Genomic DNA, 14,891 nt, shown 5'->3' with positions numbered 1-14,891 from the left:
GTTTGTATGGTGTCATCGGTATGTTATTTCTTTCTAAACACTCATTTGTACCCAATTGGTTTGGACCCCTTTGGAAGATTAACCAATTCCCAAGTGTGGTTTGACATCATTGAATTCATTTCATCATTAACTGCTTCCTTCCAAAAAGCGGAGTCCCTAGAGGACATTGCTTCCTTAAAAGTTTAGGATCATCTTCTATTTGAAGTACTATTGTATGTTTCCAAGTAACTTCCCCATTATCACCTTCAACAAGGTATAGTGTCTCTATTGGAGAACAATTCTCATTTGATCCCAAATCTTTGAGTCTTTGGCTCCTTCTAGGAAATTGAGGTTGCTCACCAACTATTCTAGGAGTCTCCTCTTGAGGCTCTCTAGTTTGAGTTGGTTCTAACTTGTTGTAATTGCATGACATGTTCTCAAAGAACTCAACTTCTCTATATTCAATTATTACATTAGACTCCAAGCCTAATAATCTATAAGCTTTGTTATTTTGGGCATAGCCCACAAATGCACATCTTATAGCTCTTTGACCCAACTTGGTCCTTTTAGGCTTGGTGTTCTTGCAATAAGCAAGACACCCCCACACTTTAAGATAACTAATGTTTGGTTTCTTTCATTTCCATAACTCATATGGAGATATATTGTTTTTCTTCATGGGAATACGATTCAAAATATGACAAGAGGTGTAACGCCCTACTTCCTTAGAGCCGTTACTAAGTGAGTTTTTAAGACAAAACAGTGTGCAATGAACTCGCTAACCGAGGTTTTGAAACAAAAGTGTGACTAATTAAAAGTTAAGGCTGTAATCTTTGAAAATGCGTCGTTTCATTAAAACTTCTATTATTAAACATTTGGGATCCCAAAATAAGGTTTGAAAACTAATTACATCTTGAAATAAGGTTACAGTTGAGAAATCATAGATTATTACAGCCATTTTCGAATAAACCCCCAACCAAAGCAGTCGGGCAGGCCAAACATGTACGCGTCGCTTCACGCTCTCCGTACTCATGGTTGGTTGACTCAGTCCTTGCTTCTACCTGCCACACAGAGCACCCGTGAGCCGAAGCCCAGCAAGAAAACCCAAATAATACATAACATATGCAATTCATATAGCTGGCATAAATCACTGACAAATAGGAAAACCATCATAATAAACAAGCACGGCCATGCCGCCCCAGAGGCCTTACCAAAGCCTGGGGTTTCGGTTCTCACCGCGAGGATAACTCATGTATCCCTTGGGTCCCACCCTGAATATAAGCATCCCATGTGCTGTGTGTTACTTTCGGCCCCACGGCCGCACCCGGCCTACGCCGCACTCGGCCCTTGCCGTTCATTTCATTATAATCACACATATAGTACATTCGAAATAATCATTCACACACATCATGATTCATTTAAGGTTAAACATTTGCACATAATACAATCTGGGGCCATGCCCTGCAATCACACAGTGGGGCCATGCCCTATTCTCGGGTGTTACGGTTTTCTTACCTGTATTCCGAGCCTCCTGATGCACTAAAGCCGCCAGCACGGTCCTCTAGCACGAGCCTCACCAACAACCTAGTCACAACACACAAGAAACATCCCTCAAGACTAATCAACCCAAAACCACTTCCCGGGACTAATCTCGCACTCTCGGGACCTCTAAAACCTTAAAACAACACCCCGGAGACATCCCCCGAACCCCCGGAGCAAAGGCCTAAAATTGCCAAAAATGTCAACCTGAAATTTGCCTTGTGCCGCGGCACCCATCAGTCAGGGACTCCCTCGCCGCGGCACGAAAAACCTGTGTCACGGCACGCCTTCGCAGACCCAGAATTCTGGGTTTTTCCCTGCACTATCTCCGAGCTAAAACCTTCCAAAATCATACCAAACCAATACCCAAACCCCAAAATCAATTTAAAACTTCAAATGGACCATCTAACAACCCATAAACATCATCAAAGAAATCCAAACACACAATCAAATCCCCAAAATCCACATCCTTGATTTCAATTTCAGAAAAATAAAAACTCAAAGTTCAAACTTAAACCATGCTCAAATTCCTTAACCCATAACAGAAACAAGCCTTAAATTACTTAGAATCCATACCTTGAATGAAGAATCCAACCCTATGCTTCCTTGATCCATTTCCTAAGTCTTCAAATTTCAGCTCCATCACTCCTCTTCTTCTTCTTCTCCTTCTTCTTGCCCTAGGTCTCCTTCTAGCTTTTCCTTTCTTAATTTTAAACAAAACCACCAAAATGACTAAGCCCCAAACCGTGTAACCCATATAACCCAGCTGCCATATATCAAATTCCCAGCCAAATGACCATTTTACCCCTCCTTGCCTATCCTTTCCCAACTAAACCTCAAGGGCACTTAAGTCCTTTTACTTCTATTTCATTTCTACCATTTTCTATCTAGAACTTGTTACTCTCAGCAGTAACTAATGGTTACCCAGGTTACTCAATCACCAATAACCATTACCCGCTAAATCTCAATCTTAACCATAAAATTCCCAAAGTACCCCTAGGCTCCTCCCGAGCCGGGTATAGAAATCCCGTTGTGACTCTTAAGTTAACTAGCTCTCTAGGACCGTCTCGGCACGTGCATCACAACAATAACACCACACTCGCGTGGTACAATTCACAGAATACAATTATCACATATATGCCCTCAGCGGGCTAAAATTACCAATTTACCCCTATCATGCAAACGGGGTCCACATGCATAATTATTTCACCTAACATGCATACTAACCACGTAGTCATGCATCTCGATGTTCAATTAGTCATATAACATGCTTTAAATCATAATCATGCATTTAACTCATCAAATCACACGTAAATCCCAACATGCCCTCCTGACACACTAATCAAGGCCCTTAAGCCTTATTAGCGATTTTGGGTCGTTACAAGAGGATAGCAAGGCTTCACCCCACAAACTAAAACTCAAATTAGAATGTAATAGCATAGCATTAATCATCTCAATAAATATTCTATTCTTTCTTTCCGCTATACCATTTTGTTGTGGAGTATAAGGGGTTGTACATTCATGAATTATTCCATGTTCCTCACAAAACAAGTTAAATTCATTTGAAAAATATTCACCACCCCTATCACTTCTAAGTATTTTAATTTTCCTTTCAAGTTAATTTTCAACTTCTGCTTTATACACTTTAAGCACATCAAATGCTTCATCTTTATTTTTAAGCAAATATACATATGTGAACCTAGAGCAATCATCAATGAAAGTAATAAAATATCTACTTCCTCCTCTAGTCAACATTCCATTAAGTTCACATAAATCACTATGTATCAAATCTAACGACTTAGAGTTTCTTTCAACACTAGGAAAATGTTTCTTTACCATTTTAGATTTAACACATCATTCACATTTTTCATGCTCAACATTATCACAATCAATTAATCCACATTTGACAACCCTTTTAATTGTGCTAAATCCTATATGTGCTAGTCTAACATGCCACAAAGTAATAGAATTTGAGTCAAGCATATAATAATAAGAAGAGACTTTATTATTCACATTATCAATGGAAGAATAGAGTTTAAACATGTCATCACAAGCATATCCCTTTGCAACAAAAACATTGTCTTTTGATAAAATGAGCTTGTCGGAATCAATCACAACCTTGATTCCCAGTTTGCCAAGCAAATTTCCACTCACAAGGTTTCTACTCATTTCTGTTACATACAAAACATTAGTGAGTAGAATCTTCTTGCCGGATGTGAAGAATAAGTCAATAATTTCCTTCAACCTTGGACATTTTCTCATTGCCCATTTGAATTTCATGCCCTTCCTTTGAAGATTCAAAAGTCTTGAATAGAGATCTATCATAGGTTACATGAATGGTGGCACAAGTATCATGCCACACCCACTCACTTTTCCATGAATGACATTTACCTCACTAAGTGTGGCCACTAGCTCCTCTTGAGCCGAGTTGACCTTTGCATCATTGTTATGGCTCCTCTTGAACCTACAATCTCTAGCAAAGTGGTCATTATTGCCACACACATAGCAAGGTTCCTTGTAACTCTTGAATTGCCCCTCATTCTTCTTGGGCCCCAAGGGTTTTTGGCCCTTGCCCTTGTTATTTCCATTTCCGTTGCCTTTGTTAGGAGGATTTGCCACAGCATTGGCCTTAGAAGTCTCTCCATTGGACTTCTCATCATTCAAATCTCTAGAACGAGATTCCTCCTCAATTCTCAAGTGTTTGAGAATCTCTTCCAAATAAATCTCTTCATTTTTATGGAGCATCTTTTTCCTATAGCTTCTCCATGAAGGAGGTAACTTGGCTATAATGGCACCAACAAGAAATTGTTCCCGCAATACAATTTTAAGAGTAGAAAATTTATTCACAATAATTTGCAGCTCATGAATTTGAGGGAGAAGGGGTTTATCATCATAAAATTTATATTCCATGTATTGAGTAATAAAGAATTTCTTTGTACCTTCCTCTTCCACTTTGTACTTCTTTTCCAAGGCCTCCCAAATCTCCTTGGTTGTCTTGGTGTTGGTGTAGATATCGTATAGCCTACCCGAGAGGGCATTGAGAATGTGACCCCTACATATTAACTCATCTTCTTCACACTTCTTCCTTTCTTTGATGATTTCTCGAGTACCATCTTCCTTGGACTCCTCCAAGGCCTTAAGGTCTTTATCCAAGACATAGAAAACCTTCCAAGTAGTGAGCAAGAACCTAATCTTGTCTTGCCAACGCACAAAATTAGTCCCATCAAATTTATCCAATCTAACAAAGTTTTATGTCAAGAATCTCAAAGTCGAAAGAGAGTTAGATTCTTCCATGATATGTTATACAAGATTTTAGAGTATTAGAATGTTGGGGGAGAGTGAGATAACATCACCCCAAAAAATAGAATCTACACAAAATTTGGATTGGCAACGACTTAAAAAAGATTGAGAATGAAGTTACAAACCCAAGTAGATCAATGGATTTCTTCAAAATTTGATGAAGCTTCGAAACCCTAAGCAAGACCACCACTTTCCTTGATAAATTCCTTCAAGCAAATCAAACCACAAAACCAAGGCTTATAAATGTTGAGAAACACTCTCCTAATACTCCATTTCCCAACCACCATTAATGCTTGAGGCCTTCTCTTGAGGAAATGAGGATTGAGATTTAACAAGCCTTCAACTCTTTAAGTCAAGCACTTTCTTAGAGAGTTCTTGGAGAAAACTAGAGATTCTTAGAGGTAGAGAGAGATTAGAGAGAGTGATCAAATCTCCCAAATCACTGTTTTTGACCCATATATATAGTAGGCACCGTCATTAGGTCTAACCAATAGGATTAGACTTGCAAAACACGTTATTTTGAGCATGTGTAAATCCATGCATGCTAGGGTTTCTGGAAACCCTAGCTTCCAGGAGATGTGTCGCCTCCCGGGTGGCGACGTATCGCCACCCCCCTCTGACTTTGGATACTTTCAAAGGTCTAAAAAATGCTCCAAATGCCACCAAACTTTTTGGGAACCCTTAAATACTTTTGTGTATCACTTTGGACCCAAATTTGTATTTTATAAGTGCCTACAATTTTAAACTCAAATTCACATTTACACTATGTGAATTCTACTAAGTGTTTATACATTGCTTGTGTTTTATCATTTGTATTTAATTAATCATAACAACTTGTATATTAATTAGTTTATCATTAAAGAAATATTTTTCAACTTCACATCCTCAGTCCTCCCTTTCATGAGCAAGAGACTCCAAATATGGCATCTTGGAATCTTACATTTTATTTTTCAAATGACCTCATCATTTTAAAAGGGGTAATTATGTCAAGGAGAAATAATGTATGGAATTTGAATTCCACCAAATTTTTTCCAAGTTGCTTTTTACCAACCAAACAAATGACCAAGCATTAATGTCATTCTTTTCCTTTCTTGCCTAAGTGATGTGTAATATGACATAATCGTAATTGATTATCAAAGATCAATACTTACCAACATTAAAAATTAATTGTGTTACTGTAGTGTCTCAAAACTCCTAATAAAGTTTAGTACCTTAATTAGTGTGTCGGGAGGGCACGAGGGAAAGTTGTGTGAATTATATTATTATATAATTTAGTATGCATGACTATGTGTATTAAATGTATTTAAAAACCCACCTTTGTTAAAAATGGGAATTTTTCGTAATTTTGACTTGTTGGGAGGTTAATTGTAATTATTATGTGTTATGTGCTTTGTGACCACATTATTATGTGGGTATATGTTATTTTCGGCATGAGTGGATCCTTTCGAGTGATTTTAGCATAAAAGTCACAAAGGGAAAAATACCCAGCTCGGGCCGAGCCTAGGGGTATTTTGGGAATTTCTATATTTTGTGAATTATTTTTGAAATAAAATTAAGTGGTAGAATAGTTATGTTTGATGGATGATTGATAATTTGGAGATTAGTGGTATAATTATATTTTTTAGGCAGATGGCCAAAATGCCCTTGAGGTTAATTAAGAGGTTTATTGGAGGTAGGGGCAAAATAGTCTTTTGACCCCAAAAACTAGAGAAATTTGCTAAGCGTTAGCAGCTACCCAATGCATTTCACGTTCTCTCTCTCTCTCCTCTCCTAGTTGTCTCTTCTAGCTCATTCAAACACTCAAGACTTAGGAAAATTCTTGGAATTTTGATGATTGGAAGTGGAATTGAGTTCTAGGTGTGGATTAGCAACTGTTGGGAACTTGATCGTGCCTTAGGAGTTAGAATCACAACAAGGTATGAGCTTCTTGCTCTATTTTTTTTAGTGCCTCACTTGTTCTTGGTGAATTGGGGATTTTGTGTTTATTTTTGAAATTGGGGACTCTAGGCTATTTGGGGGTGTGTATTGATAATAGAAATCTACTTATAAACTGATTTAGAGATTAAATTGTTACTAAAACTCATGAATTGGGTGTTGAATTTCAGATTTGGGGATGAATGGGTTTAGAACCCTAAATTCCCAATTTGTGTTCATAATTGGGATTTTGATGTTCTCTTGGTGTCCATGTGTCGTATGTGAAGTGTTAAGATGGTCCTAGTGCATAGTTCTGGTTAGAATCGACTTTTGGGTCGATTTTTGGGGTCTTGGGGTCGATTTGGTGTATTGAATTTTGCATAAATCGCAATTGAGGAAAGTGGAAAATCTGGGCTGCGATTTGTGTTTCCAGGGACTTAGCGCGACTGGGCTAGTGTCCTAGAAGCTTAGGAGTTGTTCAATAGCATGACCGCGCTATGTCCCCAGAAATTCCAAACTTTCTGAGGGCGTGACCGCGCCAGGTGCCCAGAAAAGGCGTTTTGCTTATTTTTGTAGGTTTGGCTCGGGATTTCTAGGATTCGATTTGGGGGCCCACTTGGGGGCTCAGAAGACAATTTCATCACCATGTTGAATGGAATTGGAGGTCCCGAGAGCTAGGTTTTAATTATGGAGCCCGTAATTGGAGTTAGTTCCTAATGTGCGTTTAATGAATGTTGTGACTAGGGTTTCCAAGGGGCTCGAGGAAAGGATCGCACTCAAGGTTGTTTCGCTTTCAACACGGGAACATATTTAAGAAAACTGGCACATGCACACAAAGTAGGGCATCAGCCCTGATGTCTGAATGCAATTATTGTCGTGCATTGAATTTGTTTAGGGTTTAGTACCATTTTTGCATAATTATATTTGTTTGGATAAATTGTATTGGGTTGTCTGTGATTGATTGAGTTAGGTCGTATTCGATGATAATCATGTGAAATGTAGGATGTGATGGCAAGGTCATTATGTGAGTATTGTACACACTCGCCCAACAGAGGCCATAAGCCCAGTGCCCCAGTGATGCGCCTTGCTCGACGTAGGGCGTATAAATTGTCTATGAATTTAAAATGAATATGTTTATAACTTGTAAAGCATGCTAAATTTCGTTTATGATTAATATGATGATTATTATGCCTTGTTGAGTTTTTTTGTTGGACCTTGGCTCATGGGTCTTTTGTGGTGCAAGTAAGATCAAAGAAAAAGAAGACCAACCACGAGTTGGAGGGCTCTAGAGCAGTGCATAAATATTCAGCCTGCTCAGCCATCAGGGTCGGGACATTTGGGGGACTTAGGTTAAAAAGTCTTAGGTTGACTATTTTTGAGACTACTGATTGTAATTATATTTTGATTAATCCTTTTTAGTTATATTTTGATTAATCCTTTTTGGGATCCCATGTAAACCTTTTATACTATTGAAAAGTTTAAACATTTTGACCAAAATTTTTAGCACTTGTACATTTATTTTATGTTAATTACACTTTTGAATCCAAATGACCCACTTAACAAGTTAAGTACTATTTTAAACACTATAACGGTCCTGGATTAGTAAGGCAGCAACAACAACAAAATTAGAAACGTTTAGGTTGTTACATTTTAAACTATAATAGAAACGTTTCCTTCAACTCATAAAAGATAAAGGTTGTTACAGGTAATATCAAATCAAAAATTTTACAACAGTGTAAATAAATTTGAGTTACTAAATTCCAAGGCGACATAATGGATTTTTCTTGATGAGACCAAGATCGATCTGCAATTTAGGAAACAAACAAAAAACCAAGTTACACATATGGCAAGGTGGAAACACTAACTAGATCTTAAAATACTTGATAAAATAATAATAATATGGTTAACCTTGGATCCAAAGAGATCCCGAATGTTGTCAATCCCGTACAAAATCATGGTTGGCCTGGTTAAGATTTGTCACAAGAGCAAACATTCATAGCAACTATAGTCAGTCTATTATATATATGCACAAGTGTTATAAATTATAAGGGTGATGATGACAAAATTGCTCATTACATTTGCATTATTTACAATGATGATGTGGGCATACTCTTACCTCTCAAGGGAAAGACCCCATGCAATAACGCGAACATCTTCTGGGAGTCCCATGGGAAGCAACATCTCAGGTCTAAACATACCAGAATTCCCAACCTCTACCCACTTTTTGAAGCCTTCATGATAACTGGCCACCAAACAAAACAAAACAAAAAACAAAAGATAATCACTTCATTTTCAGCTCAAATGCAAAAGAGTTATCAGATATCTACTGATTTATCACCTGAAAATCTCCATGCTGGGTTCAGTATAAGGATTATAAGCAGGCTTGAATCGTAGCTTTGACATGCCTGACAACATAAGATACAGAATAAGAACCCAGGCTTGATGCTGCACCACTTCAAAGTCTGTATCACTCAAATCACTATTGGGAAATAAATAAGATCAAACAGTGCCGGTATATTTACCCAGGCGGGAGAAAAAATCATGCAGGACTCCTATCAAATCACCAAGTGTAAGCCCTCGATCACACACCAGGCCTGAGACCAGAAAAGAAAAAGAAGAGAAGAAGTAGAAAAAGATAAGTGGATAACAAAAGTGCAGTACCATAATTGCAAACAGATTAAGCTAGCAGCTCCAACAGGCATCAGGCAAAAAGATGACCTGAGAAGTCTTCTTATAAAGGACGTAATTTCATATTTGATTTAAAAATAAATTCAAATCCAACTAACGCTTAACCTAGTTGGGATAGAAATCTGCACAAAACTATGGAATTTATGCCAATATAATAATCCTGCAGTGACCCAGTCCCCGAAAAGCACTGCCAGATGCAGAAACAGGATTACCACCAAAAGTTTACATGAAGAGGATCAAGCCTTTCACTTGTTATTTTAGAGCTTAAATCTCTAAGTTCACATAACTAAAATGAATGCCCATGACACCCATAACCATTAATTCATAATTTTACTATACCTTCTATCTGGTGAAACTCGGCAAGGTGAGTCCGATCTACTGCTTCATTCCTGAAAACACGATCTATAGAGAAGTACTTTTTGGGGACAAATGGTTTCTGTTGACAATGTCGAGAAAAGAAAGCTAATTAAAATGACCTGGAATACTTGTTTGAGTGAACATATATACAGATAACAGATGCAGGATGCAAGTGCTAATTGAACAATATAAAGTATATCGGTTAAAGACTAAGGAACTAACAGGGAAGGAATAAAATTACTGAAAAACCAAACAAACTGTTACAACAACACAATTGATTACTAATCAGAATTATGAAATAATGGTTAAACGAAGGAACTGACAGGTAAGGAATAACAATTACTGAAAAACCAAACAAATTGTGAAAGCAGTTTTCAATACGAAAATACTGGATTGCTAAAAATGTAATGCCCAGGACTGAGGAAGGACAAGAAGAAACACACGCAAGGTTCTCAAAATTTGAAATTTTCACTTTCACTGATAAATTCATGGTATAGAAAAACACCAACATAAAAAGGCATTGTTAGAACTTTGAAATACATTTGCAGTCGCCTTGACAGAGAATAAAAATGAAACAATAATGATTTAATATCTTTTTTTTTAAAAAAAAAACTATTTAAAACTATAAAAACTATCACATGGTTTTCTTCTTTAGCAAATTAAAAACAATACAATCAAGAGAATAACTTAGATATCGAAGCTTTCAATACCTGGGCTAGCAAGTAAAGCATCTTTGAAGAAACAGCAGTAGTGTGTGTCCGCAAAAGGTTTTTGTCTGCTTCCTCTCTTTTCCAATCATATCCATATCTGACAGTATAGGAAGATCAAGAATTACTTCTCTAACTTTACATATGAATACAAATGTTTTAAGTGAACATTGAATGTGTGATATCATACCCCCTAGAACCATAACCACCAGACTCATGAACAGCTTTCACTCGCTCAACATAATCTTCAGGAAGTTCATTTGTAGTCGAAGGAGCTAAATATTGGAAGTGAAATGACTATGAGTAGGAAGCTAGATCAACAGGGTTCAAATTTAAATGATGAAGTAAAATAACCTTGCAGGAAGAATGTATCATGTGAATCTCGTGCAGGGTGTTGTTGTGGTTGGAAAAGGGCATCAAAATTCCAGAAGCTGCAAATGAAACAAGAACAAGCCTTCAAAAGCATCAAAAATTTCCACCTCTTAAAAAACACCAATATCCAATATAGCTATGGGGTGTGTTAATAGCAATTTGTTGCTTATCCTATATTTAGCAAGCACAGCTATGAGTTCTCAATCTACTATAACAAATTACCAATTAATAATAAAAAAAAATCAAGCATAGTCGCTCCAAATGAAATGCAAGATCACCTGCTCTCAACAAAATTGTTTGTAGGCATCTCCTCAAACCTGCAGGCGGCAAAAACCACTACATTAAGTGTAAAACTTGAATATTGTTGTGTGCGTGGATTGCTAGTTTAGAAACCATAAAATGTAACATAAAAAAACTAGTCTTACCCCATTTGTCGAAAGATATCCTTCAATTGCTGTCTCACCTGAAACAATGAATAATTAAAAGCAATTAATTGTTTGAACAAGAGCACAGAAAATTTCTAGCTTTATTGTAATTGTAACTCCCAATGTGACATTTTGTTTGCCTAAATTCCATAATGCAACTATGTATGGATCATGACTTTTAAAAACATTTAAGGGAAAGAAAAGTAAAAAGAAAAGAACTATAAAAGTAGATCAAATTATATCCTTGCCTTGAGCAGTGGATGAAGATGACCACCTTCAATAGGTAGACCTTTAGCACTGAAATTATATTCTTTAAACTCTAATTCCTTCCAATCTCCCCTAAAATTATTAACAGAACATAAACCTGTCAGCAAGATAATAGCATATACCAAGAAAATCAAGCTTGTATTGTGTAATAAACTAGTAGGTGCCCTGGAGAATAATATCAGGGTGTTCAAAGTCATCATGCAGACATCAAAGAACAGACATGCTTATATAAGATACAATGATGAATAAACAAGGTGTGGCATTATTAACATATGGTAGCCAGACACATCATAAGGAACATTAATACCTCTGTAAGTTTTCTCGAGTCAAATCTGTGGCGACCTTCTTTCTCTTTGGAGCATAATTAAGACCCTTTTTCACTGAGTAGCCCTTCCATGTCCTGGAGAGTGGAAAGTAAAAATCATAAAATTACTAAAATGATATCTCTAGAAGATACTATCAGCATACCTACACTTCTATAGCAACACTCTTAAGTTTATCACCATATATGTTACATGCACATAAACTGAACCAGAAATTGTCACCAAAGGCACACGCACACACCCAACCCAAAAAGGAATAAAATTGAATGGAGAATTTTCATTCCCGCTTGAAGTATTCAAACTGTAGCCTTTGAGCCCAAACAATGTTCAACCACAAATGAATATAATATTTTAGTTCAAGATTTCAGCTAATGCATAACACATCTTTTACCCAAAACATGCCAGACACAAATTGAAGACAATTTTCAGTTAATTAGTCCCAAGCAAATAAATTTCATGCGTTTAAAAAGATCAAGATGAAAAGTATATACGCAAATCATAAAAAAAAAACATAACAAAAATTAAAAATGTATATATTTATATATATGTGTGTGTGTATGAAAATTACTGTTGAGCAATAAGCTTTCTTGCTTTGAGAGCTTTAATGTCATCTTGGCCAACAACCTGGATTCACAATAGGAAAAAATCAAGATTAGCTTCTTCGATAATAGTTTGAATTAAAAAAATAAAGGGTTAATTATTTTTAATCACATCAGCTTTGTGTTTATCCTTGAATTGACTATGCACTCTAAGAGTAACATTTCTTAACCCCCCCATATTCATAAATAGTAAAATAATTAGTCCAGTGAATTTGAGAACATAATTTCTGCTAATCAATTGTTCAAAAGCATATCAATTAATAAATTTTCCCATTTGTAAATGTTTCTGGATAGAAAATAATCCTAAATTGATTTCCAGAAACATGTTAGAAGAGGTAATTTTGCTACAATTTAGAAAACTAAAGGCAAAAGTTTGTAATTTTTTAAAATACAAGGTCAGTTCAAAGATAAAACTAAACACAATGAATAAAATGCATAGGAATAATACCAATATCCATAGGTGAATATTATGCAACAAGCAAGCTCAGTGGCCTAAAAGAATAAGCTGGAAGAAAACAGTACTAGATACTCAAATTTAGGTGCAAGGAAGACAGTAGAAGAGTTGGGAGGCACACATTAAAATATATCCTTTAAGGTATGTTTGTCAACCAACGTCCAAACATCATTATCTTATTAGTACCCACTAATGATGCATTGTCAACCTACTGAAAATAACTCAAGGTCAGGTTAACATCATCAACAAAGTAAAATAATAATAAATTTGTGTTCAACTCAAGAATAGAATTTCATCAAAGGATGCAATGCAAATAATATGATTTTATGACAAGGGAGCTCAAGTTTACATACTTTTCCTTCTTGTATCTGAAGCAGCAAATTTTTGACCTTGTCCTCTGCCTGTTGGACCTGCAGCAGGTAAATGGGAAATACATGTAAGAAACATACTAAAGTAACATCTATTATGTATAGATCTACACAATCAAACTAAATTAAGGCCATACAAAAGGAAAGACCGAAATTAACAAGGCACACATAATATTGACAATTATGTTTCTAGGGAATGTACCTTTCTGGTCACTAACTTTCCCAACTCCACCCATTTATTCTTCGCTGCCTGAGCACATCCTATTTTGTAAACTGCTGGGTCAAGCTTTTTCTGCATCCACACATCAATTTTTTAAAACAATAATCAAAACACAGCACATAAAGGAAACAAAATTCAATAAATTAATCATTGCACAGAAACTATATGTAAGATGGAATCATCAAGGTTCTGACTTAGTTTTCATATAAAAATAAGATGATGAGTAACTACCTGCAGTTCGTCTTTCGGGATACCCTCTGGTGGTATGGCCAGGAACAGTAATATTTCAGGTGACCCAGTAGCAGCATACATTTTCCCCTCATCAGTAAGCACCCAGGTCTCTTTTTTGATGTCCTGAAAATTACCAAGGAAGCCAATTAATGAAACCATTGTACTCTTTTTATTTTTTCAATTCATGAGGCCCAAGAGGTTAATCTAGCAGTTAAGCCACGGGAATTATGAACATGACAAAGTAAATTTACCAATCCTAAAGGAAAATTCAACCTAAAAACCATTATAAACTAATAAGCTGCCTGCCATCTTTTAATTTTCTTCTTTTTTAACTTCACCAAACAAACATATACACAGTCGTGAATCTATAAACAAAAACTGCAATAAACCATTTCAGCATTCATTAGATTCGAAAATGGTGTACAGGAATGACATTTTCCGAGTTCATGGCTTCTAGTAAAGTCCAAAAAAAAAAACGCAAGGTATTAGAAGAACCTCGGCGTCGACGTATCTGAAACCATGGAGACTCTTGATGACGTTGACGACTTCGTTGTGATCAAGACCTTGGTCGGTTGCGAATTGACCGGAGTCAGAGATTTGTGTATTGTTATCCAGGAAACCCAGAATCGCCTCCTCCGCCATTTTTCTTCTCTAATAGAGCGTCTCTAGTACAACTCTAACCCCGCTCTCTCTGAGGTCTAAAGCTGAGATAGTATAATAATATTATATATACACACAATAAGGCCTTGACACACTCACGCACGCTTTGATGCCCTACCATCTTACCGTGGACACCACTTTTTTTTTTCACACTTTAGACGCGCTTAAAATTTTTTTTTTTTTTTGTCGAGAATAGATTTTATAATTATTCAGAAGGTAACGGAAAAAGAGTACAAATTGGACGGGGGTTTCCTCCAATCAACAAAACTCATCGTCTACCCTAAAAACATGCTTTGCCAATCCATGAGCCAGATTATTAAACTTTCGGCCAACATGTGACAAAGACGTCCCTAGAAAAGTAGACAATAAAGTTTTAATATCTGAAAAAATAATCCCCAGTTCATTTTGATAAGTTATGTTATTATTTAAAGCCAAGACAAGAGAAAGGGAGTCAGAAAAGATAACGTCCAGCTGAATTCCAAGTCTTTGAG

At 36.4% G+C, this 14,891-nt stretch overlaps 1 protein-coding gene across 1 annotated transcript; it reads right to left on the bottom strand.

Annotated features, from left to right (window-relative positions):
• Positions 1–8,377: 8,377 nt before the first annotated feature.
• On the bottom strand, positions 8,378–14,450 carry LOC133798967 (phenylalanine--tRNA ligase alpha subunit, cytoplasmic). The gene is made up of 18 exons (XM_062237268.1): positions 14,236–14,450; positions 13,741–13,863; positions 13,492–13,581; positions 13,275–13,331; positions 12,437–12,492; positions 11,853–11,945; positions 11,527–11,617; positions 11,279–11,316; positions 11,132–11,170; positions 10,836–10,912; positions 10,672–10,756; positions 10,485–10,581; positions 9,757–9,853; positions 9,252–9,323; positions 9,068–9,134; positions 8,846–8,971; positions 8,638–8,692; positions 8,378–8,533 (listed from the first exon to the last, which is right to left on the bottom strand). The coding sequence occupies exons 1-18, from the start codon at positions 14,380–14,382 to the stop codon at positions 8,483–8,485; spliced, it is 1,461 nt and encodes a 486-aa protein (XP_062093252.1). The 5' UTR covers positions 14,383–14,450; the 3' UTR covers positions 8,378–8,482.
• Between the last annotated feature and the right edge of the window lie 441 nt (positions 14,451–14,891).

The sequence above is a fragment of the Humulus lupulus genome, chromosome 1, assembly GCF_963169125.1.
Source record: "Humulus lupulus chromosome 1, drHumLupu1.1, whole genome shotgun sequence".
In the NCBI taxonomy this organism is placed as follows: Eukaryota; Viridiplantae; Streptophyta; class Magnoliopsida; order Rosales; family Cannabaceae; genus Humulus; species Humulus lupulus.
The sequence above is the reverse complement of the archived record's forward strand: the minus strand, read 5'-3'. Positions and strand labels throughout refer to the sequence as shown.